This window comes from Pan troglodytes, chromosome 19 (assembly GCF_028858775.2).
Source record: "Pan troglodytes isolate AG18354 chromosome 19, NHGRI_mPanTro3-v2.0_pri, whole genome shotgun sequence".
Lineage (NCBI taxonomy): Eukaryota > Metazoa > Chordata > Mammalia > Primates > Hominidae > Pan > Pan troglodytes.
In genome coordinates this window covers 90,306,592-90,332,163 of record NC_072417.2, presented here as the reverse complement: position 1 = coordinate 90,332,163, position 25,572 = coordinate 90,306,592, and the positions used below count along the sequence as shown (strand labels likewise).

The window sequence follows — 25,572 nt, the reverse complement described above, 5'->3', positions numbered from 1 at the left end:
GGCTCCACACCCACCCGTCCCAGCGGGCCTGAGCCCCCGAGCTCAAACAGATAAGATGCAGTTTCACTGCCGCCCAAGCCTTCTGCCGTCTCCCCTGGCCCCCTCCTGAGGTCCGCCTGCTGTGCCCGACTGGGTGTGCTCAGTGGCACAACACACACCCGCTCCACCAGTCCCAACGTGACAATCAAGATGTGGCCCTGAGGCCGGGCGCCGTGGCTCACGCCTGTAATCCCAGCACTTTGGGAGGCTGAGGCGGGCGGATCACGAGGTCAGGAGATCGAGACCATCCTGGTTGACACGGTGAAACCCCGTCTCTACTAAAAATACAAAAAAATACGGCGGGCACTTGTAGTCCCAGCTGCTTGGGAGGCTGAGGCAGGAGAATGGCGTGAACTAGGGAGGCGGAGCTTGCAGTGAGCTGAGATGGCGCCACTGCACTCCAGCCTGGGCAACAGAGCGAGACTCCGTCTCAAAAAAAAAAAAAAAGATGTGGCCCTGGGAGCAGTGGTGGAGGGGACCACACGTCCTAGAGAGGAGCCACCGAGATGGGCCTCCCTCTCTCAGGCCTCTCAGGGACCCCCCAACACACACATAGTGGCAACCAACAGACCAGGGCCCAAGGCACGTAGGGGTTGACACTCTTAGCGACCTCCTGCTCCGTGGCCCGTAGGTCACTTCAGAATACCCAAAGCCTGGAGCTTGGCTCAGCCACCCCATGTCTCCCAGCCCTGGGCTCAGAGGGCGGCATGAGCGGCAGAAACTGTCATCACTGCTAATTACCGATGACGGCGCTGGCCACGTGAGATGGCAGCCACGGCACCGCATGTGAGTGAAGGGACCAAGGAGGCTGGGCCTGGGAGGGAGGGCCTGGAAAGCTGGGGTGAACTAAAGGCAGGGGAGACCCCTTTCTCTTCATTTGCCGGTTCACGCCCTAATGGGTCTGTGCCTGTGGCAAGAGGGCTGCCAGCGTGAATGGACACATGCACACACATGCACACACACGTGCACACACACGCCAGGCTCCTCTGAGCGCCGGGAGCTTCCCCCTCTATAATCAACTGCCAGGAAGGCACAGAAATGCTATTTTAGGTAGGAGACCGAGGCAGCCTTGAAGACAGACTTTGGCTGGAAGCAAAAAACAAACCACACAGTGGACAAACCAACCACCAGCCAGGTCCAAGCGCCGCCGCCCCAGACCCGAGCCAGGGGGGCAGGTCCCCCACACCCTCCCAAGGTTTCGGTGCCAACAGCCTCAGCATTGACAGTGGCCATGACATGCAAGAATGGCACACTGGAAAATGAAAGGGAAGTAGCCAAGAGAGAGGAGAGCCGAGTTTAAATAAAAGCCAGACTCAGGAGAGCTTAGCTTCTGAGACGGCGTTCATCCCACGAGCTTGGAACCGTCAAAAAGAAAAGAAATATTTCTGTGAAAAATGAGCAAAAGCGCCCTTTGCATGCTTATTCCCCCAAGCATAAATAAAGCCCCGAGTCCAGGGCAGTGGGGGGCGGCCGATGGGGAGGGGGCTGTCTGCGTACCTGAGATCCGGTCCCTCTCCATTCCTACGGATATATTTAGCAGCGGCGGGAGTCCCGGCGTCCCGCTCAGAGGCGGCCTCCCCTTTCTCACCCCCGTCGCCCTCCCTCTCTCAGCCTCCTCCTCCTCCTCCTCCTCCTCCTCCTCCTCCAAAAACACTCTTTGTCTGGTCTAATTTCTTCAATCTGTTACAATCACGAATGCATCCGAATTACCACATTTCCATGTGCTGATCATATGTTTGTGCTCCAAACTGAAGTAGCATTGTCTCTTCAAAATGGGAGGAAAAAGGGAGCAAAGGAGAGAAATCCAAAAATAGGAGGCAGGAGAGAGGGCCCGAGGTGGGCCCCGAGGAGTCCGGCAGCCCGCAGGGTCTGCCTGCGAGAGTCCCAGAGTCCCGGCCGCCCGGTCTGGTCGGTGGCTGCAGAGGTCCCGAGTGCGGCTTCCGGCAGCCTCCTCTCTCCACCTCCTCCAGCCCCCGCCGCCCCGAGGCTTGCTGCTCCTTTTTAATATCCACTTGGAGATGCTTAACTTAGACTCTTGGAAACCAACTCACAGAGTCAAATTCCTGACGACTTCCAAAGTCTTTCATTTTCCCTGTCCCGCGATGCTACGATTTCCTTGGGTTTAAGGGTTTAAAAAGCCCAGTTCCTGCGTGCCTGCCTCGCCTTCCACTGTCCTGGGCGGGCCCCAGTCCTTCTTCACCCTGTACCCCAACGTGGCTGGGCAGGAGGAACGGCCGTGCCTCAGGCCAGCGTGCTGAGAAAAGGTTCCGGAGCACCTGCCCAGGAGGAACCCTGAGAAGTCACCCCCCTCCGTCCCGTTAGCCTGCAGTGACAGAGGCAGTTGCCGTCCCCGCCCAGGCAGAGAGGGCGAACACGGGACGGGGACTTCCTGGAAGATTCCTACCGCACACGCATGAGTCAGTGAGTCTCGAGCCGTCCCCTGGGAGGGAGCGAGTCTTCCTCTCCGGGAACTCGGGGCCCCACTGGGGGATCGGTGCTGTTCCCCACTGTTCAGCCGGGGTCCTCAGAGGCTGCTTACTTACCTGGGGGGTCCCCACCAGCACATGGTCAGGGTCCATGCTGAGGCCAAGGGCTCAGCAGAGCAGGTGGGGGTTTACAATGTGTGTCCCTGGGGTGGGGATCAGGGGCATCCTCTGTGTCTTTAAGCTTCACCTCAAGGGTTCATTCAAACCCGAGACACGGAGGCTGGTTCTGTTGGCCCAAGCCTGTTTAAAGAGAATGTGTGTTCGTGCCAAGGCTGAGAGCTCAGGCAATCTCTCTGAAAACTCCAGACTGTCAGCTTCTGTTGAGAAAGGGAGGACGCGTGGCCGCACCACGGAAGCCTTCCTGCCTGGCCGCACAGGGCTGGCGTGAGACAGTTCTGCTCTTCAGACAAAACACTTTTCAGTTTGCGCTGCTCCCCAAGGCCCCCAACAAATTTACAATATTTGCACCCCTGTACCTCGACACACCCTGCAGGCCTCTGACTTTACAATCCCTGCCCCACAGAGCCAGGTGAGTTACCTGTGACCAGGTGAGGCCCATGTACAGCCCTCGGCTAGATGACAGAGCCAAAGGCCCTGAAGTGCCACTTCAGGCCACAGTCCCGTCCGCTCTCTGCCTGGGATAGGACCCCAAATGCAGTCTCCTTGGCAGAAAGGACGTCTTCCTGGGGGGTGGGGAGGACCATTCCCAGCCTTCTGGGAGACATCAAGCAACCACCTCCTCCCAAAGAGCCTGGAGGACAGCCCCACAGGCAGCCAGGCAGTGAGGGAGGTGGGAGGCTGGGGAGGGAGGGAGGGAGGGATCATAGGCACTAGAGAAGGCTGAATAATGGCCCCAGGGATAGCATGTCCTAATCCCTAGACCTGCAAATGGGACCTTGTTTGGAAAAAGAGTTTTTGCATCTGTGATTCAGTTGCGGATCTTGCTGTGGCGAGAGCACCCTGGATGGTCTAGGTGGTCCCTAAAGGCAGTCTCGGTGCTCAAACAAGACGGGGGCAGAGGGAGATTCGACACAGACAGGGATGGCCAAGTGGAGATGGGGCCCGGAGAGATCTGAAGATGCTGGTGTTGAAGGTAAGGGCCATGCAGCCACAAGCCAAGGGACACCCACAGCCACCAGAGGCTCGGAGGGGCAGGCGATGAAGGCAGTGGCCCCCAACCTTTTTGGCACCTGGGATCGGTTTCAGGGAAGACAATTTTTCCACGGACCAGGGAGTGGGGAGATGGTTTTGAGATGATTCAAGTGTATTATATTTTTTATTTTATTTTATTTTATTGAGACAGAGTCTCGCTCTGCCACCCAGGCTGGAGTACAGTGGCACTATCTCAGTTCACTGCAACCTCCGCCACCTGGGTTCAAGCAATTCTTCTGCCTCAGCCTCCCAAGAAGCTGGGACTACAGACGCCTGCCACCGTGTCCGGCTAATTTTTGTATTTTTAGTAGAAACGGGGTTTCACCATATTGGCCAGGCTGGTCTTGAACTCCTGACCTCGTGATCCGCCAGCCTTGGCCTCCCAGAGTGCTGGGATTACAGGCGTAAGCCACTGTGCCTGGCCTTTATTTTTTATTTTTTGAGACAGAGTTTCACTCTGGGATTACAAGTGTGAGCCACTGCACCCGGCCACAAGCACGTTGTATTGATTGTGCACTTTATTTCTATTATTATTATGTTATAATATATAATGAGATAATTATACAACTCACCATAATGTAGAATCAGTTGGAGCCCTGAGCTTATTTTCCTGCAACCAGACGGTCCCATCTGGTCGTGATGGGAGACGGTGACAGATCATCAGGCATCAGATTCTCATAAGAAGCACACAACCTAGATCCCTCACATGTGCCGTTCACAATACGGTTCACTCTCCTATAAGAATCCAATGCCATGGCTGATCAGACAGGAGGCAGAGCTTGGGCAGTAATGCGAGCAATGGGGAGTGGCTGTAAATACAGATGAAGCTTCGCTCGCTTGCCAGCCACTCACCTCCTCTGTGCAGGCCAGTTCCTAATAGGACACACGGGGCTGGGAACCCCTGCCCTAGAGCCTCCAGAGGGCTATGCCCAGTGGACACCCTGATTTCAGCCTGGTGACCCTGATCTCGGATGTGTGGCCTGCAGAGCTGTGAGAGGATGGCTGGGCGTTGTTGTGACCCAGCCAGCTTGTGGCCACTCGTTACAGCAGCTGCAGGAAACTGATGCAGCGCCACAGATGGAGCCAGGGCTCAGCTCACTGGAGTTGCTTTCTGTTATTCTATTTCTTCCTAAAACATTGTGTTAAGCCAACCACTAACAACCACTGACTCCGATCGGCAGGAATCGCAGAGGTTTCTTGGTTTGTTTCTTTAATCCCTTTTCCAATTTTGAAATAATATTCCTTGTTGGTTTTTCTGATTATAAATGTAATATCTTTCTTTGTATTGAGTTTAGAAACAAGAGAAAAAGTATAAAGCAGAAACCCCAGCTGGGCAAGGTGGCACGTGCCTGTAATCTCAGCACTTTGGGAGGCTGAGGCGGAAGGATTGCTTGAAGCCCAGAGTTCGAGGCTGCTGTGAGCTATAATCGCACTACTGCACCCTGGCTGGGTAAAAAGAGTGAGACCCTGTCTCAAATAAAAAAAAAAAAAGAAGAGGAAGAAAACGCATTAACGTCACTCGAGACTCTCCATACGAACTCCTGCTGTGGGGCAGGGAAGCCCAGGAAGGCCCCACGAGGCTCTGACCCAGCCTGGCTGGCGGTGGGAACTTGGGAACAGCCCCGAGTGAGGGGCTGGGCTATGACTGAGTTCATTCACCCAGCCACCTCCTGCACGCTGTGCACACTATGGGTTTGACGGCCAGGGCTGGAGCACTTGCTGAGCACAGCCTTGACCCTCAGTTTTACCCAGCATGGTTTGGCCTGAGGTCCATCTCCCCTCCGTGCCTGAAAATCCAAACATTTTGGCTCAGGCGGGGGATCACTTGAAATGGAAAACCTGGCAGCACCGATTGGCTCTGAAGAGGCAGGAGTTAGTCATGAGCCGGCTGGGAGGCGAGTGCAGAGGTGGTGAGGTAAGGCCATCAGAGAGTGGGGGAGGCGAGGGCCAACCTCTCACCACGCATGGTGTAAGCACTAAGGGGGCACCTCACCAGGCCAGCGCAGACCCAAGCCCCTGCGGTGGATCCCCCGCGGTCCCTCCCTCCAGAGGAACACTGAAGAGGTTTCTGTGGTCCTGTCTTAGATTCAGAGGCACATCTGTATACTAAACGCACTGAGTAATCCTACAGTGAGGGAGCCGGGCTTGGTTTAACCCACATTTTCCCAAATTGGACCAAAGGTTGCTGTCCCAGGAAGGCAGAGCCCTCAGGCCCACGGCTTTGGGAAACTCTGGTTGTGCCAGCCTATGAGCCCAGCTCCCAGCCACCCCAGCCTGCCCACACCCTGGAGTGGGCACTGTTACCCAAAAGCCCCTTCCAGACAGTTCTCAGGGCGGCATCCCTGTCCTTCACCCCCTATAGACCCCTGGCCACTTTTCTGCGACATCAGCATCACTGGTTCACAGCTCCTCTTAATTGCAAAGTGGGGCTCAGCGGCACAGGCTGGGCCTGGCAGGGCGGGAAGGAAGAGCGAAGGCCACTTTGTCTCCAATAGCACTGGCTGGGCTCTGGAAAGGCCGGAACCCACAGACAGGAAGGAAGTGTCACACTCAACCTGCTTTGCGTCAGCCCGGGGGCATCTTGTAGAAAGAAGTTAGGTGGTTGTGGCCGGGTGCAGTGGCTCATGCCTGTAATCCCAGCACTTTGGGAGGCCGAGGCAGGTGGATCACAAGGTCAGGGGTTCGAGACCAGCCTGACCAACATGGTGAAACCTCATCTCTACTAAAAATACAAAAATTAGCTGGGCATGGTGGCACATGCCTGTAATCCCAGCTATTCAGAAGGCTGAGGCAAGAGAATTGCTTGAACCTGGGAGGCGGAGGTTGCAGTGAGCCTAGATCACGCCATTGCACTCCAGCCTGGGCAACAGAGCGAGATTCCATCTCAATAAAAAAAAAAAAGAAGTTAGGTGGTCATTCTTCAGTCTCTGGCTTGGCCTAGGAACTGCTTCTTTTTCAAGATGCTATCAAATGCCTCCTCCATTAGGAAGCCTTCCCTGGTTGCCCCCTCCACTCCTGTCCTTGCCCCAGAACACGGCCCGGCCCTCACGGACAATCCTGACATCAGAGCCTTCTCGGTAGAGATTTTCCTCTTCCATGGAAATTCATACTCCAAACTGAATATGTGGGCAGGATAAGCCCCTGTTCCCACGTGAAACAAAAGTGAAAGGTGCGGGTCACCTGTCTTTCCCCACCCCTTCTCACAACAATCTGGGCTCCATAGGGGCCCAGTAGGGGCCAGGTCCAGTTCAGCCGCCCCAGGTGCACCATCCTGGGCACCAGCGCCTCTGTCCCCTTCCATGAAGCACAGCTTCATCCCCTGGTACCCAGTGGGGAGGGGACACATACCAGGCATTCCCCAGGGTGGACTGTGCTCCCCACACCAGGCCAGGAGGCCCTGGGGCTGGTCCAGCCATCCAGAAAAGGGAGCAGGCGGTCCAGGTGACACTGATGTGGGCAGCAGGGGCCTTCGGGAAAGGGTCTTCGTAGGATCGACCCCACCTTGCTCCAGGAGTCCACACTGGGGAAGGGTGCTGCGCGGAGGTGGAGAGAAGGCATCTTTGGCTGAAAGGATGCTTTCTGATGCTCTGGGCTCGGATTTGCTGCCATCTTCCATGTCCCCTCACCTAACACACGTTCCAGTAAATCCTCCATGCTGATGAGCGCCAAGCTATAGAGGATGCACGACCTCTCGCTTTAAAAAGTGACTTTTCCTGCTGGGTGTGGTGGCTCACACCTATAATTCCAGCACTTTGGGAGGCCAAAGTGGGAGGATCACTTGAGGCCAAGAGTTCAAGACCAGCCTGGGCAACATAGAGAAATCCCATCTCTACAAAGAAAAAAAAAAAAAAAAAAAAAAGTCCAGGCACAGTGGCTCATGCCTGTAATCTCAGCTACTTGGGAGGCTGAGGCAGGAGAATCACTTGAACCTGGGAGGCAGAGATTGCAGTGAGCCGAGATCATGCCACTGCACTCCAGCCTGGGCAACAGAGCAAGACTCCACCTCAAAAAAAAAAAGTTTTTTTTTGAGACAGGGCCTTACTCCCTTTGCCCAGGCTGGAGGACAGTGACGTGATCACAACTCACTGCAGCCTCAGCTTCCAGGGTAGCTGGAACTACAGGGGTGTACCACCACGCCCAGCTAACTTTTTGTATTTTTAGTCAAGACGGGGTCTCGTCATGTTGCCCAGGCTGGTCTGGAGCACCTGAGCTCAAGTGATCCTCCCACCTCGGCTCCAAAAGTACTGGGATTACAGGCATGGGTCACCATGCCTAGCCTGAAAACATTTCTTTTAAGAATTAGCCAGGCATGGTGGCGCACAACTGTAGTCCCAGCTACTTGGGAGGCTAAGGCAGGAGGATCCCTTGAGCCTGGCAGGTTGAGGCTGCAGTGAGCTATAATTGTGCCACTGCACTCCAGCCTGGGGGACAGAGAAAGACCCTGCCTAGAAAGAAAAAAGAAAAAAAAAAAAAGACTTTTCCGTTCATTTCCTGCTCATCCTCAGACTCAACCACTGAAGTTTGCTTCCCTGAATTAAAAATGAAGGAGCTCCGTCCTGGACTCCCTCCTGCTGACCCTGCTACTGTACCTGCCAGCAGAGCCGGCCAAGACCCTCCAGGCTGGCCCCAGCCTGGCCCGCCTACAGCCTCCCAAGCAAGACGGATTCCCAGGCTGAGGCCAGCTGCATTCCTCTCTGGAATCTTTCTCCACTTTTTATTGTGCCTCAAGCTTTGGCTGTTCCTAAATAAATACAATCCAGCTATCTCTGCCCTTGGGGCCGCTGCAGGGTTTACTGGTGCAAACCGCCTGGGCAGGCCTGTTGCTTTAGGAGTCCTTCCAGGTCAGCGTGGAAGGAAACCAAGACAACGGGGAGAAGCGGCCCGGTTGGGCCCAATTCCACTCTCACAGGCTCGTGCTCAGCCATCCATCCGGGCTGTAGCCTGACAGGAGCCAGAGCTGGCGCTCCATTCCTAGAGGGGGCCCCCGACTGCCCCTGCAGAGCGAGGGAGGTCTGGGGGTGCAGAGGCCAAGGGCCCTTGCAGAGTTTGCCCCAGGCCCCCTGAGTTTAAGCTTCTCTGCAGCCAACGGAAGACTCCCCCGAGAGCGGGTGTCTTTCATCCTGCTTGCTCAGTAGGTGCCCAACAATCGTTCACTGGATAAACAATGAATTTGTGGATACAACGTGAAGATGATCTAAACCAGCGCCCCCCCATAGAACTCTCCGCAATGATGTCAATGTTCTGTATCTGCCGTAGTCAATATGGCAGCCACATGTGGCAGTGAACGCTTGCAATGTGGAAGGGCTACCAAGGCAAAGAGTTTCGCATTTATGTTAAATAATTTAAACTTAAATAGTCACAAATGCCTAGTGTGTGCCCTGTTATACAGACCCTTTTTGTCACCTTCTTCTCCTCCCTAGAGACATTGCGCTCGCCATCAATTTCTTACCCGGGAGGCAAACGGAGAAACGCTACTCTTTAGCCAACGCAAAAGAAGGCCAATATTTGCATTTTAAGCTAGTTTTTTGGGCAATTCTCCCAAGCATCTCCTATCAAGGTCAGTCCAGCAATATTTCCTGACTGCCTGCCACACACCAGGAAAGCATCCCGCCGCGGCTCTAGTCCGAGGCTGTGGAGGACACAGAAATAACCAAGGCCAAGCTGATAGAAGGGGTGTGACAAGATGGCCCAAAGTCACCCTGAGCCAGCTGGGTCCAGGAGCATGGAAGCCCTGCTTTCCAGAGGACAAGTGGCAACCCATCCAGGGGGGCCCGAGCACTCAGAGCCAGGAGCGCAGAAGCAGGGGGCTCCAGGCTGGAAAGCGGTATCAGGGCCAGGCTGGGCGGCAGCACGAATCCACCCTCGAGGCTTTGGGGGCGGAAACTAAGGGCTCTGTGAGTAAGAAGACCGGGCCCAGATCTAATGGAAATGATCGGGTGGAGGGATCCTATCACCCGGTCCCCAGCACACAGGAGGGAAGTGGTAATCGTCCTCTAAATGTTGGCCGTGGACGGGAAGGAGCCACAGCAGGGCAGGGGTGGGGAGGATGGCACCCGCTGGTCCAAGGAGGGATGATGGAGGCCCAACCAAGACATGACCATGACCGGGGCGGCCTGTCCAAGGGTCAGTATGCAGAGGGCGAGTTGATGAGATCTTGGCAGCCTGTTGAGACCTGGGGGTGCTGGGGAGGCAGAGGTCAAGGTCAACTCTGAGATCTCCTGCTTGCAAACCTGGGTGGGTGGCAAGGCTGACATCAGAGAAATAGAGGAAGAGCGGGTAGCTATGGGTGAGAGAGGAAGTAATGAACTAGGTAGGGGTGCCTGCAAGAGCCCAGGGGCAAGGTCCTCGGGCAGCCAAGATGCTGGTGGTCTCTTCCACGACCAGCTCCCTCCACGTGGCACACTTTTGTCTGCATGGCTGGGCATGGGGCACCTGTTTGTCCGACACACTTTGAGCAGCTACTCTGTGCACTGAGGCAACGTGGCACGGTGCCCTGGGGAAATAGTGAGGAGGCACTGCAAAGGCCCCACCCTTCTGGCATTTTCTGTCTCCTGGGGATGGTGGCAGTTAAATAAGTGACAGCCAATTGTCAGGAGAGTTTGGCTCTGATTCACCAGGTGGAGCCAGGCACTCCTGCCGGAAGAGGCATGGGAACTAGCGTAGGATGAAGGGAGGCAGCGAGCACCAGCCCAGGCCCTGCCCCCACAGGGCCCTGTTTTCACACCTCCTTGTGCAGGCGTCCCCTGTGAGGGCAGAGACGCCTGCAGTGCTTGAGGGAGACTTCCTGCGGGCGGGGGTCGTCCATCCACAGCGGCCAGATGGGAGGTGCATCAGCGTCCTGTGGCTGCCATAATGGACCACAGCTGTGGGGCTTGAAAAAATGGAAGCGGGTTCTCTCCCATGCTGGAGGCCAGAGGTCCAAAATCAAGGTGTCAGCAAGGCCACACTCCCTAGGGAGGCTCTGGGGTGGGGTGGGGGGGGTCCTTCCTTGCCTCTTCCCAGGCGCTCCCTGGCCTGGGGCTGCGTCACTCCATCATCTGCTCCTGCCTTCACTTGGCTCTCCCCGGTGTGTCTGTGGCCTCTCTGCTTCTTTTAAGGACACCAGTTGTTGGATTTAGGGCCCACCCTAATGCAGAATGACCTCATCTCAAGATCCTTAACTACTTACATCTGCAAAGACCCCATTTCCAACTCCCAGGTCACATTCTGAGGTTTTTGGTGGACATGAGTTTGTGGGGGACACGGTTCAACCTAGGACAGAAGGGATGATGGGGAGCACTGGGGAAAAGGCCACACACCCCAGAGGTATTGGAAGATGGAAGAGCAGGACCCAGCGACACGGGATGTCAGGCAGAGGAGTTGGCTCCAAGGATCCCAGCCGGGGTCTGAGGGCCAGAGGGAGGGAAGCTCAGGCACCACTGAGATGAAATGCTCCGTGCACCGTGGGAACCAGGGCAAAAGTCAGCTGGACGCTCAGTCAGAGAGGCGGCTGCCTGAGGCACAGAAAATGAGCGAACATGGGAGAGCCTACCAGAAGGCCACTCGGAAGGGCGCGGTGGTAACATCTAGAAGGGCTGAGAAGCGCGTCTCCACAGCCCAGCCAATCCACCTGGGGAAACACACGTTCCCGGCAGCACTAGTAACAGAGAAGACCTACGGCGATGTCACCAGTGGGCCACGGGACAGGCAAACTCTGCCTCCCCACACGGAGGAACACTTGCTAGCTGCCAAAATAAATGAACCAAGGCTTCGTGGATCTACACGGATAAGTCTCCACGCCGTCACGTTGTGGGCACAGGCAGGGCGGCCACTGACTCCAGTGAGGCACCAAGGACGCGATGCTGATGACGGCATTCAAGAGGAAACAGACCTAGGCTGTTCAGACACACGATGCTGATGACCGTATGCAAGAGGAGCCCAGGCCGGATGCGGTGGCTCACACCTATAATCCCAGCACTTTGGGAGGCCAAGGCAGGTGGATCACCTGAGGTCAGGAGTATGAGACCAGCCTGACCAACATGGTGAAACCCTGTGTCTACTAAAAATACAAAAAAAATTAGCCAGACATGGTGGCGGGTGCCTGTAATCCTGGCTACTGGGGAGGCTGAGGCAGAAGAATCGCTTGAACCCAGGAGGCGGAGGTTGCAGTGAGCCGAGATGGTGCCACTGCACTCCAGCCTGGGCGACAGAGCGAGACTCTATCTCAAAAAAAAGAGGAGACCTAGGCTTCTCAGACACACCACCGCCCAGCACAGATGTGCCTGCCCGGGGCCAGATCCCAATCCAGAGGGGCGGGCACCGCAGCAGGAGCGGGGCTGGGATGGAGAGGGTCACCCAGGGCTGCGGCTACACCTGCAATGTCTCACTTCTTAAGCCGGATGGTGAGTACACAGGTGTTTTGTTACCTTATTCTTTACATTTTTGTTTTGTAGCTCTAAGAATTCCATTTTTTTTTTTAAAGGAAAGAAAGTGTGTGAGCTGACCAAAGGGTTGATCGTGGTGTCATTTAAGCTCTTGCCAGAAATGTCATCCCTGGCCCAGTCCCAAACACAACCTCGAGAAGAGCCTTCATCCTTCTGGGGAGGGCAAGAGTCCCAGACATAGGAGATTGGCCAGATGTGGATCTACAGAGAAGCTGGGCTGGGAGGATGGGATGGCAGACAGTCATCTGGGGAGTGTCAAATGGGGAGGCCGGAGATGCTGGGGCGTCTAGGAATGAACTCCTGCCTGGACCAGGGTCTTAGCAGCAGGGAGGCAGGGAGAAAGACAGAAGCCAAGAAGATGAGGAAAGGGTGTCTCGGGCCAGAGCCCACAGAGGCCCACAGAGGGAGGACCCCGTGTGTCAGCAGGCAGTCCCACGCAAACCCAGATCACCAGCTTGCAGCTTTGGGCTTCAGCAAATTATGCCTTAGGCTTCCAAGCTGAGCTGTGATCGTGGCTGCCAAGTGCTGACAGCACAGAACCAGCCAGTCTGAGCAGAGGGAAGCAACCGCCAGGGGAGGCTGTGTCTATGCAGCCCAGGGTGCCAGGTTCCCAAGATGCAACCCCACAAGAACTGGGGGACCCTCCCCACCCATTCCACCAGAAGCTGGCCAATGAGAGGGAAGGAGATGGAGAGGCAGATCAGATGCGGAGCCAGAGAAAAGCTCCCCAGAAACACAGCAGCGGCTGGGCTGTCCAGTGGTTAGTGCCCAACATGACTGCGATGGGCGGAGCCCCTCTTAACCACAGCGCTGAATCATGCAGCTGCCCAGGGGCCTCCAGCCAGAGCATCACCCCCCTCTTCCCACATACAGTCCCATCCTGTACTGCAAGGGGCCTCACATGCACTCACGTGGACACGGCATCCCCTCCGCTCCCACTCCCTGTAAAAAGCCACCCTCTCCACCGTCCAGGCCTGGGGGTGTACAGTCCACGGGCACTGCATCCACCTCTGGAAGGCAGACTTAGGAGGCGTCTGTGCTGTCCCCACAGAAGCAAGCTCAGGATCAGAAGCAGGCTTTGGGTCTAGAATTCTGCGGTCTCAGGTGCCAGTGTGGTCTGGAACTGTTCAGTTTCATAGCCACTAGCCACACGTAGATATAAGTGGAAATCCATTTAAAATAAATAAATAATTCTATGCAAGTAAATGAGTGAATAAGGTAAACGTAAACATTTATACTTCGAGTGTGCAATAGACCCAGGCGGCTAAGCGGCTACCATACAGGATGGTGGAGTGCAGATGTATAGAACAGACCCACCATCGCAGAAGGTTCTATTAGACGGAGCTGGTCTAGAGCATGGAGGTGGCAGCTCCAGATGGGCACATGCCCTTGCTCCCGTAGGCGCCCTGTCCTGGCAGGACGGCTGTCTCACCTTGTTCTGAAGGCAGCCCTGGTCCACAGGCGCTCTATTTGTGTGGATTTGACTCCGGGTCCGTGTCCTTTGGTAACTTTTTCTCCTCTAGAATGGCTAAATCATGAAGGCACAGTCCCTGCCTGTCTGCCACCATGATGGCAGCCAGGGGTCTGGCACCCAGTTGGCCCCCAGCACATATGCACAGGTGACCACGCCATCTCTGCTCTTCTCAGAGCTCCTCGTCTCCTAGGGGAGGTAAGTCCATTCATTGCTGTGACCCATCATCCTCTCCAAATAGAAAAGCCACTAGATGGGCACCTGTCCCAGCCTGGCCGCTGGAAGTGACAGCTAAGAACAACGTAGGCTCCCAGAAACAGAGGCACTAGCATGGCCACACTGGGGTCAGGCAGGGGAGATCAGGGACACCCAGTGGGGAGAAGATGACGCGCAGACTCAGCCCTGGGGGGCAAGGGCTGGAGGCAGAGCCCTGACCTCTCTGTCCCACTCCCTTGCCCAGGCTGCACCCAGTGTTGGTAGAGTCCCTCCAAGCCTATAAGCTGTAACTCCTGTCCTGGATGGCCAGCCCCAGAGCTCTGATGGGTGCATCTGTTTCCCTTCCCTACTGGTTAGTGTGGAAATTTTCCAAACACATGGAAAAAGCACAAGGAGTAGCACAGTGACCACTGCCAGAGGCCCACTTATTTCCTCCTAGATAACACCGGACGTATCTGCTCTATCCTGGAGCATCTTCCATCCTGCAAGGTTGCAGGGAGCCCACAGATACTGAACCAACACCGAGAGGCTCACGGCCAAAGCCACCTGTCCATGGCACATCTGTCCCCTCAGCATCTCAAACCAAATCATCCAGCCCTATCTATCTCCTGTTCTCTCCTCTGTCCCGCACACACGGGCTTGCTCCCTGAGCCTGGGGGTGGCTGCCCCTGCCCCCACAAGGATCATCTCCAGCAGGGCAGCGTCGACAGGCCTGGAAGCCACCTGAGTCCAAAGCCGTCAAAGACTGCGTCTCCCTGGGAAATGGGCAAGTGGCCCCACTCATCCAGGGAAGCCAGGTGGGGAGGCAGGTCCCAGACCAGAATGAAGGGACCCCAGCACAAACACACCCATGAGCTGGGTGGGGCCAGGGCGGAGCGAGCCACCTACCTGGGCCACTGGAGTCACCAAGCCTCCGGAGCCGGCCACTGGAGGTCCGCGTGCCTCCTAAAGACAGAGACAAAGGGCAAAGGTCACACAAGGCCACTGGCGCTCTCCCTCCGGGTGGATGGTTAACACCAGGAATGTCCTCGCCTTTGCTCCTGCTGTGAGTTCCAGAGCCAGAAACGGGGCCCATCTGGGGACAGAGGCCCTACTCCCCCAGGTAACCCTGGACCCTGGAGGGATGACAGTCACTGCTGTCTGGCTGCTGGCGGGGCCCTGGGCCAAACCTTCACACACATCCTCCCCCAAGCCCTACTACCCCTGTTTTGCAGATAAGGAATCTGAGTCTCCACAGAGTGTCACTTCCCTGTGGCCACACAGTGAATGAGAGTTGCACACAGGTGAGCCCACGTCCATCAGACTCCAAGCTGGGCTGCACCCAAGCGTGTCTCTGCTGGACGGAGTCTCCTCCTTCCTCCATGTCCACCCGTCTTATGAATCAGGGTTTCCCTACACCAGGGTCTACAACTCACGGGCAGTCCTGACCCAGCCCCCTTCACTCCCAGGGCTGGGTACAGCCGGGCTGGATTTGGGAATGGAGTGGGACAGGCTATTTTTACCTTTTGCCCCAGGAAGGAACAAAAACAGAACCTCAGATTAATGCAGCCTCCCGCGGCATGCACTCCCTCTGCCCACACACAGGCCTTGACCTGGGGCTGCTCGTTGGAGAGGCTCATGGCAGGCAAGTCCTAACTCGAGGAGATTTGCTGAGGTGCTAAGCCAAGCAAACCCGAAAGGCTGCCAGGAGGAGCGGCCCTGGGAGCACAGGCGGCCACCCTATTGCTGTAGAGCACGGCACTCTGGGGATGTCCCCTGGGCAATGCCATACAGCCACCCTTCAGAGAGCTTCAGGGACACATAACCAGCCCAGCCCCACCAACAGTGAGATAAGGGATCAGGCAGACCCAGACACCTCCCTGCATCTGATCACCATGCTGGCTGCTGGTCAAAGACGCCAGTTCCTCCCCGGAACCCTCCAGAGAGGCTCTTGCAGCATCCATCCATCCATCCACCCACTCATTTACTCCATTCACCCATCCATCCATCCATTCACCCATGGACCCCATCCACCCCACCACCTCTCCACACATCAATCCACCCATCCACCCCATCCACCCAACCCACCTATCCAGCCCTTCACCCACCCACCCACCAATCCACCTATCCATTCACCCATCCACCTAATCCACCCATCCATCAACCCATCCACCCATCATCCATCCATCCATCCACCCACCCAATTACCCATTCACCCATCCATCCATCCATTCACCCATGGACCCCATCCACCCCACCACCCCTCCACACATCCATCCACCCATCCACCCAACCCACCTATCCAGCCCTTCACCCACCCACCCACCCACCAATCCATTCACCCGTCCACCTAATCCACCCATCCATCAACCCATCTACCCATCATCCATCCATCCATCCATCCATCCACCCACCCACCCACCCACCCACTCATCCTTCCATCCATCCATTCCACAACCCCACTCCTAAACTGTGACCAGATGGAAATGGGTGCAGCCAGCTTGTTTCTAAAGGCTCAGAGCGGAGACAGAGTGAACTGCCCATCTGGCCTTCGTGTCCAGCAGCCCAGGCCTGTACACATGTTCCATAACTACAGGACACCAGACTCAGCAACTGGCAGCAGAATGAGCACAGTGTGTCCTTCGCGGAACTAGTATTGACAGGGTACCCATCTCTACTAAGCCTGAGCTTCTCTGGTGCTGGGGGAAACCCCAAGATGGGCCCCAATTTTAGTTGAACCCATCCTCCAGGGAAAGCAACACCGTGAGAAATGCGTGTGACACAAGGCTCCAAAGAGGGTGTGGGTCGTGACTCCTGGAGTAACCAGGGAGGCTTCATGGAGGAGATGAGGACAAAGCTGAGCCTTGAAGGAGGGGCCGGAGGACGCTGAGCAGGGACACCCACTTCTGCTTGCGAGGGTCTGACGGCAGGCTGTGAGCTGTACCTTAGCTCCGATTCACCCAACCCACAACCCCAGCAGGCAGGTGCTCCCGCCCCATTTCACAGAGGAGGAAGCGAGGCCCAGGGCTGGGCAAACTGCCCAAGGTCGCACAGCTGCGGAATTCACCTCCAGCACCCCCAGCCTGCCCCAGCCATGTCCGTGACCTCACCCAGCATCCTCCTCTTGGTGCCCACTCACTCTGCTCACTGCTAAGCAACAAAAACCCCACCAGGAAAACCCAGGGGTTCCTGGCCAGTCCCTCCAGACAGAAAGGCAGACCTCGGCGCAGATCTCCAGGAAGCAAGGATGGAGGGGCCAGCATCTGCCTCCCAGAAATGACAGCCTCCTTAAGACCAGGAGAGATGGCCCAGAGTGCAGCTCCGGTGGGCTGCCTGGGACCAGGAGGGGAGAGGAGCGGGGAGGAGGATGAACCCCGCTTCCAAGGCTGCTGAGTGGCACACAGTGAGCCTGGACCCTCCAGCCCCAGCTGAGCTCACTTCCACGATGGCCATGAGCACCCCCTTCACACACCTGACTGGAAGCCGCACTGCATATAACGCACACGGGGTCACTATCCCCTGTTCCACACATCCCCACGCATACACCATCAGTGCACTACTGGGACATTCTGCTGTCCGGGGCTGAGAGTGAACCAGAACTCTGCCCATAAATCTAGCACACCCCACTGTGGAAACAATGGGGGGTAAGGAGGGGCCGCCCAGCAAAGAACAGGACACACGTTCCTGAGGATGGAGTCACTTCTGGCTGAGACATCTCTGCAGGGGATGCCGGCGACAAAGGCTGCCCTGTCCTCCTCCCTGGGCCAGATGGACACCACCCCTGCCTTCTGCCCCCTAGCACCGGGCAAAAGTAAAATAGAAGAGGTTCCATCCAGGTTAAATACCCCAGGGCCTCTTATCCGTAGGAAACATGCTGGCCCACTCTCTCCAAACCCAGCATGGGGGTGGAGAAACAGTGGGGAAAACAGCATCTGTCTCAGATTTCTTGGGTGGAGTTTTTGTTTTATTTACACTGTTTATTTTTTCTGATTCCTAAAATGGGCGTCTGGTGCCTGGCAGCCCTTGGCACAGAGAAGACGCAAAGCAAACCGTTCATAAGAAGGGGGCGAGCGCAGCCTGAGCGTCCCCTGCTCTTGAACAAATTGCCAGGCTCAGCGCAGCCGCTGCCGCCACGGCTGTTCCCAGGAAGGGACCTCTGGCCACGAGCGGCTCCAGTTCAGCTCCTTGGACCTAATTATTCAGGCCTGTGTCTGAGTCCAGCAAAGAGGTAGCTGGAAAAGTCTCCAAGACATCTAACGATTCCGTGGCTCCAGTTGAGAAGTGAGTTATCTTTATGTGATTTTAAAATAAAACATACTCAGAAGGAGAGAAGACAATTGAAATCTAGCTGTCTGGAGTCATCCCAGATGAAAGTATTTGAGTTTTGGGAGGCAAAGGAGGCAGGAAAGCCTGGAGTCAGATGATCAGAATTTGAACGCAGACCTCGCCAGGCCCTTGCTGTGGGCCCTGGGAGACGACTTCCATTTCCTGAGTCTCAGCTTCCTTGGGGACAGAGATGGTGCTTACTCATAGGTTATTCCGAGTCAATGAGGTCACATAGCGCAAGTACTAGCACAGTGCCTGGCACAAAATTAAAACTCAATAAGTGATATTATTATTATTACTACTACTTTTGAGATGGAGTCTTGCTCTGTCACCCAGGTTGGACTGCAGTGGCACGATCTCAGTTCACCGCAACCTCCGCCTCCCAGGTTCAAGGGATTCTCCTGCCTCAGCCTCCCAAGTAGCTGAGATTACAGGCACCTGCCATCACGCTCCGGCTAATTTTTGTATGTTCGGTAGAGACAGGGTTTCACCACGTTGGCCAGGCTGGTCTCGAACTGACCTCAGGTGATCTGCCTGCCTCAGCCTCCCAAAGTGTTCGGATTACAGGCGTGAGTCACCGTACCTGGCTGTGATATTATTATAATATCAATATTATAATAGTTGGCCGGGCATGGTGACTCACGCCTGTAATCCCAGCAATTTGGGAGGCTGACGTGGGCCAATCACCCGAGGTCAGTTCGAGACCAGCCTGACCAACATAGGGAAACCCCGTCTCTACTAAAAATACAAAAATTAGCCGGGCGTGGTGGCATTCGCCTGTAATCCCAGCTACTCGGGAGGCCAAGGCAGGAGAATCGCTTGAACCCAGGAGACGGAGGTTGCAGTGAGCCGAGATCACACCATTGCACTCCAGCCTGGGCGACAGAGCAAGACTCTGTCTCAAAAAATAATAACAATAAATAAATAAAACACACTTCGACGAGATATAGCAAAAGACAGCAGAAGGCAGGAGTCCGGGGACCCACTATGGGCCGGCGTTCCAAGTAGAAAGAAATGCAATGCTCACAAGCCAGAGAGCAGATGCCGAAGACAGGAGACGAGCGGGGCTCCCTGGTCCTGGAGAGGAAAGGGTGAGCCTAGGCAGGAAGAGCAAACTTAGGGCGCCCCGTGCAGTGTCTTCCTTGTGGAACCAGCTCAGGGCACCAGCAGCACAGCCCCTTTCCACTAGTGGAGACCAGGTCAACTGCCCGGTGCCCTCCCTGCTCTTTTGCCCCAATTCCACCAAGTACAGCCCCTCTTTGGGCACAGCAGCTTTGCAGGGGTGGACACTGACCCATGTATCTAGGAGCCCAGAGGCTTCTCTCCCTTTATTTATTTATTTATTTATTTATTTAGAGATGGAGTCTTTTTCTGTCGCCCAGGCTGGAGTGCAATGGCACCAACTTGGCTCACTGCAACCTCTACCTCCCAGGTTCAAGTGATTCTCCTGCCTCAACCTCCTGAGTAGCTGGGATTACAAGCATGCACTACCACGCCCGGCTAATTTTTGTATTTTTAGTAGAGATGGGGTTTCACCATGTTGGCCAGGCTGGTCTCGAACTCCTGACCTTGTGATCCTCCCACCTTGGCCTCCCAAAGTGCTGGGATTACAGACGTGAGCCACCACGCCCGGCCAGGGGCTTCTCTTAATGGACTTTCCCCAGTGCATATAATTTGGGGAACCTAGATATAAGAAAGACATAGAGCATGAAGGTCTTTTATTGGTTTGTTTATTTTCAGAGGTGGGGTCTCAGGTGGCCCAGGCTGGTCTCAAACTCCTGGTCTCAAGCAATCCTCCTGCCTTGGCCTCACACTGGGATTACAGGCACAAGCCACCACGCCCAGCTATTTTTTCTTTTACCTGGGTTGTTATGCTAGAATCTGGTAAGTCACAAGATGGAAATGTTTAAACAGGCACTCAGAATCTGAGCAGACCCTATTTGATGTATCATTGTTGTTACTTTAATGATTGAAATGCACCCACCACACCCGCCTTCTCAAAGGTCATTTCAGATCCTTACAGACCCCACCTGTGATGTAAGATAGCCACTCCAAACCCCTCTGTGGGCTCGAATAGACCAGACTTCTGAACCCCTGGGTAGAGCAGGGATGGGGCTGTCTCAGAGGAGGGCGACACCGCCACACCCCTGCTCTGCCTTTGTGCTGACAATGAATGAGGCCTGGACAGTCTCTCCTCTATCAAAAGTCACATTTTCTCAAAAAGGAGCTTTTTAGGATGAGGCGTTATGACAATTCAATTGTGCATAAACATCCATTTTCAATAATGACAGAACTCATCTACAGAAAAGAATCTATTCCTGGCCGGGCACGGTGGCTCAGGCCTGTAATCCCAGCACTTTGAGAGGCCAAGGCAGGCAAATCATCTGAGGTCCAGAGTTCGAGACCAGCCTGACCAACATGATGAAACCCAGTCTCTAATGAAAATACAAAATCAGCCTGCATGTTTGTAATCCCAGCTACTCAGAAAGCTGAGGCAGAAGAAGCACTTTGAGCCCGGGAGGCGGAGGTTGCAGTGAGCCGAGATCATGCCATTGCACTCCAGCCTGGGTGACAGAGCAAAACTCTTTCTCAAAACACACACACACACACACACACACACACAAACAAACAAATCTATTCCCATTTTTTTTCTTGAAACTCCTGAGAGAGGCCAGGTGCAGTGGCTCACGCCTGTAACCTCAGCACTTTGGGAGGCTGAGGTGGGAGGATGGCTTGAGGCTAGGAGTTGGAGATCAGCCTGACCAACACAGCAAGACCCCATCTCTATTAAAAAATAATAAAAGTTTAAAAAGCTCTTGAGATAGCCCCTGGGGAAAGGTGGGTCATGGAGACCCTCATCCTGGTCATCCGTGCCTCCCCCGTTTCCCTGTGGCTCCTTCCCACTTTGAGCCTGGGGTGGGGGCGGTTTGAGCCTAGGATGGGGGTGCTTTGAGCCTGGAGTCGGGGCGGTTTGAGCCTGGGGGGGGCGCGGTTTGAGCCTGGGATGGGGGTGGTTTGAGCTGGGATAGGGTGGTTTGAGCTGGGGTGGGGGCGCTTTAAGCCTGGGGTGGGGGCGGTTTGAGCCGGGGTTGCGGGCACTTTGAGCCTGGGGTGGGGGTGCTTTGAGCCTGGGGTGGGGGTGCTTTGAGCCTGGGTTGAGGGCGGTTTGGGCCTGGGATGGGGGCGGTTTGAGCTGGGATGGGGGTGGTTTGAGCCTGGGTGGGGGCAGTTTGAGCCTGGGATGGGGGGTGCTTTGAGCCTGGGTTGGGGGCGGTTTGAGCTGGGATGGGGGCGGTTTGAGCTGGGATGGGGGCGGTTTGAGCCTGGGGTGGCGGCGGTTTGAGCCTGGGATGGGGGCGGTTTGAGCCTGGGGTGGGGGCGGTTTGAGCCTGGGATGGGGGCGGTTTGAGCCTAGGATGGGGGCGCTTTGAGCCTGCGTTGGGGGCGTCCAGGATACACAGGCTTCACTCCCTTTTTCTGAGGCTCAGTTTGCTCACAGGAGCTGTGAAGGGCTGGATCAAAGTCAAAGGTTTAAATTCCAGACTTATCTCCAGACTTAGTCGACAACTAAAATACTCAAGCTTATCTCCAAAGGAAGCTGAGATAAGGAGATAATGGCCACCTCCCTCTTCTCCTCCCCTCTGTCCTTGGCCTCTGCTACCTGGAGTTGTGTCCTGAAGAGGTACACTGGGCACCAGGCCCTCCTGGCCTTGCCCCCACCCCCTGCCTGGACACAGAACAACCTTTCCCCCCACTCAAGGCTGACACGTGGGGCTGTGGATCAAAGTCAGTTTATTCATCCATGAGGGGAGCAACCTCCTTGCCTTGGGAACTTGCTCCTACAGGAGAATAAACACTGTAGAAGGCATTGTTCTCAGTGGTGGTGCACGCCTGTAATCTCAGCTACTCAGGAGGCTGAGGCAGAAGAATTGCTAGAACCCAGGAGGTGGAGGCTGCAGTGAGCCAAGATCATGCCACTGCACTCCAACCTGGGTGAAAAGAGCAAGACTCTGTCTCAAAAAAAAAAGAAAAAGAACAGCACCCTGTGTCAAGGTCAGGGGTCTCAGCCATCCTCCCTATGAGGTGGAAGGGGCACCCACCAGCTCCTGTGAGAAGGAAACAGTCTACCCAACTACAAAATGCCAACCAAAGGAGGCAGCACGCTGGTTCTGGTGCGGTGCCCTTGGCCTCTGTTTGGGGTAGGAGGAGGGTTGGGGGAGAGCCAAAAGCCAAAGAAGGCCCATGGAGGCGGCCCCTCTCTTGGTGACCAGCCCCTCTCTTGACGGCAAGCTGCCAATAGTATCTGGCTCCCAGGCTGGGGAAGGTGAGATCAGCTCATGCCTGCCCAGGGCCTTGCTCTGCCTGCATGGGCAGCAGGCGTCCACCTCGCCAGATGGCCCTGCTCATCACAGGGCATCAGTGCCAGCCAAGGACCCACAGAGCCTCCCTGCAAAGGCTTACCAGTGGGCATTGGGACTCTGGGTCTCACCTATATAGGGTTCTCATATAAAATACAGGATGCTCAGTTAAACCTGGATTTCAGATAAACAATCAACAATTTTTTGAAGAGATAAGGATCTTGCTGCTTCACCCAAGCTGGAGCTCAGTGGCATGATCATGGCTCACTGTAACCTTGAACTCCTGGACTCAAGCAATTCTCCAACTGTAGCCTCCCAAAGCACTGGGATTGTAGGCATGAGCTACTAAGGCCAGCAAACAATGAATCATTTTTAGGCATAAGTGTATCCCAAGTGTGTTGTGGGATATGCTTATACTAAAAATTAATCCTTGTTTATCTGAAATTCAAACTGAATTCATTGTCGGGGGAGATAATGGAGTGATGGATTGACAGAGGAGCACAGAGACAGCTTTTTTAAATTCTTAGCTGACCAAAGCCTGGCCTTTAGCTCCCTTGGGCCTCCAGAGATGCACTAAGGGTGGAAGCGACCAGGAGGGAGATAAAAACACTGAGGTCTGAGTGTTAGCACTGAGCCGTGTGGCCTTGGACAGGACTGCCCTTCTCCTGAGCCTCAGCTTCACATGCCACAACTGGCCAATAATAGCTACAAAGTATCAGAAGCCAATGGCTGGGAGCCTGCTCCAGGAGGTAGGTATCATCAGGAAGCAGAGAGAGTGAGGAGCTTTTAAAGCCAGCCTAGGCCAGGCACAGCAGCTCATGCCTGTAATCCCAGCACTTTGAGAGGCTGAGGCAAGAGGATCACTTGAGCCCAGAAGTTCAAGGCTGCAGTGAGTTGCAATTGCGCCGCTGCGCTCCAGGCTGAATGACAGAGACTTTGTTTCCAAAATAAAATAAAATAAAACAAAACAAAATAATAAAGTCAGCCTGTGTATTGGATTGCATGTCGTTCCAAAGCACCCAAAGTGAGAGAGGCCAGCAATGAGATGCAGAAAGGCAGGGGGAGGAGGTTCAGAGGCATCAAAGAAGACAGCTGACCCCCATCTCCACATACCCTTGGGGCATCCTGGGCCCCATTCACACACCCAGGTGAGAATCCCTGCACTTGTGAAAGCAACCTGAGGCCGAGAGAACCAACAGGAAACCGTCCCATCTCCCACGTAGGGTTTTCCCATAAACAAGGCTGAGCCGCAGTTCATCACTGCAGCTGAGCTCCCTGCAGCAGCTGTGGTGGGGAAGGCTCCCCAGGAGGTCTGAGTAACCCAGAAACATCCACAGCACACTCCCCAGCCCCCTTAGAGGTTTCTGCTGAGATGAAAGTGTCCTGGCCCGTGGCTAAAGAGTCCAGTACACTGGGCAGCTATAGCTCTCACTACATTGACCTGGTTATCAGGCTCTTATGAACTTAGTGAGGGGAGATGGGTTCCCCGGGGAAGCTTGCTGACTCCCTCACATTGCTGTAAATGCAAAGCCTGGTGACTCCATTATTCCTAGTAATTGTGATGTAGTAATAACAAGAACAGCCATGCTCACCGCCTACTGAAGGCATATGATGAGCCAGACACTGTGCTGGCATATGTGACTTTTGGAGGTAACACATTCTCCTTTAAGGAGGAAATGACTGAGCTTTGGAGGGAGGGTCCTCCATCTGGCCCCAGGCTCCTCTTTGACCTGCGTCTCCCTCCTCCTCCTCCCGTGCTCTACTGCAGCCCCTCTGGCCTCCTTGCTGTTCCTGGAATGCACCAAGCTTGCTCCCAGCCTAGTCCTTGCACTGCTGGCTCCTTCCTGTCTTCCCAATCTCAACTCAGCTGTCATCATCTCTGTGACCCCTCACCACTCATTCCAAAGCAGCCATCGGTCACTTTCTATGCAATCACCTTATCTTAATTCTCACCATAGCTCTTAGTCCTATTTTGATAGTTTTCTAGAACTGATGAATTCATTGATTCTGTTTCCTTCTACTGCATGTAAACTCCAAGAAACAAGAGTCCTTGTTTGCTCACTGCTATGCCCCAGTGCTTGTCACAGCACCTGGCATGCTGCAGGTGCTCAATGAATACATTTTTAAAAGAATGAACGACTGGAAGGAGCCTGAAAGAATGATGGCTTGTGCCAACAGTTCATCTTCAACTTCTTTAGACGGGATGGAGACCATCACCATGCAACCACGATTCTGCTGAGCCTGTGTGGTGGCTGACGGCAGGTGTCAGTTTGTCTGGATTAAGGGATGGCTGGTAACGCATTGCTTCTGGGTGTGTCTGTGAGGGTGTTTCTGGAGGAGATGGGCATGTGAGTTGGTGGGCTGAGTGGTAAAGATCCTCCCTCAATATGGATGACACCATTCCATTGCCAGACAACAAAAAGGCAGAGAAAAGGTGAATTCCCTCTTTCTCCTGGAGGTGGGATGCCTTCCTCTCCTGCCCTTGGACTTAGAACCCCCAGTTCTCCAGCAGTCCCCCAGGCTCTCAAACCTTTGGCCTTAAACTAAGAGTTACACCAACAGCTTCCCAGTCCTGAGGCCTGCAGACTTGGACTGAGCCACGATACTGGCTTTCCTGGGCCTCCAGCTTGCGGACGGCCTTCTGTGGTACATCTTGGCCTCCACAGTGGTATGAGCCAATTCCCCTAATAAATTCCTTCCTATCTATCTATCATCTATCTTTCTAACTGTCTATCTGCCTATCTACCCACCCATCCATCATCTATCTTCTATCTATCCATCTATCATCTATCTAATCAATGTATCTATCTGTCTGCCTGTCCATCTGTCATTTATATCTGTTTATCAATTATCTATCTACCTATCATCCATCTGTCATCTATCTAGCTATCTATCCATTCATCTATCTATCTTTTTTTTCTTTTTGAGATGGAGTCTCACTTTGTCGCCTAGGCTGGAGTGCAGTGGCATGATCTCAGCTCACTGCAACCTCTACCTCCCAGGTTCAAGTGATTCTCGTGCCTCAGCCTCCCGAGTAGCTGGGATTACAGACATGTACCACCACGCCCAGCTAATTTTTGTATTTTTAGTAGAGATGGGGTTTCACCATGTTAGCCAGGCTG

General features: G+C 54.7%; 1 protein-coding gene across 4 annotated transcripts in view; it reads right to left on the bottom strand.

The window, feature by feature from the left end:
• SEPTIN9 (septin 9) overlaps positions 1–25,572 on the bottom strand; it is a 220,060-nt gene that overhangs the window by 179,552 nt on the left and 14,936 nt on the right. For 2 of the 4 annotated variants that reach the window (XM_016932980.4, XM_063799952.1), the window contains exon 2: positions 14,676–14,732. The exons of 1 other annotated variant lie outside the window; for it this stretch is intronic. In XM_016932980.4, the coding sequence (XP_016788469.2) occupies positions 14,676–14,732 (57 nt within the window). Of the gene's footprint in view, positions 1–1,536; positions 2,778–14,675; positions 14,733–25,572 lie in introns of those variants that run through there. One more of the 4 variants, XM_016932982.4, reaches the window with a different exon arrangement.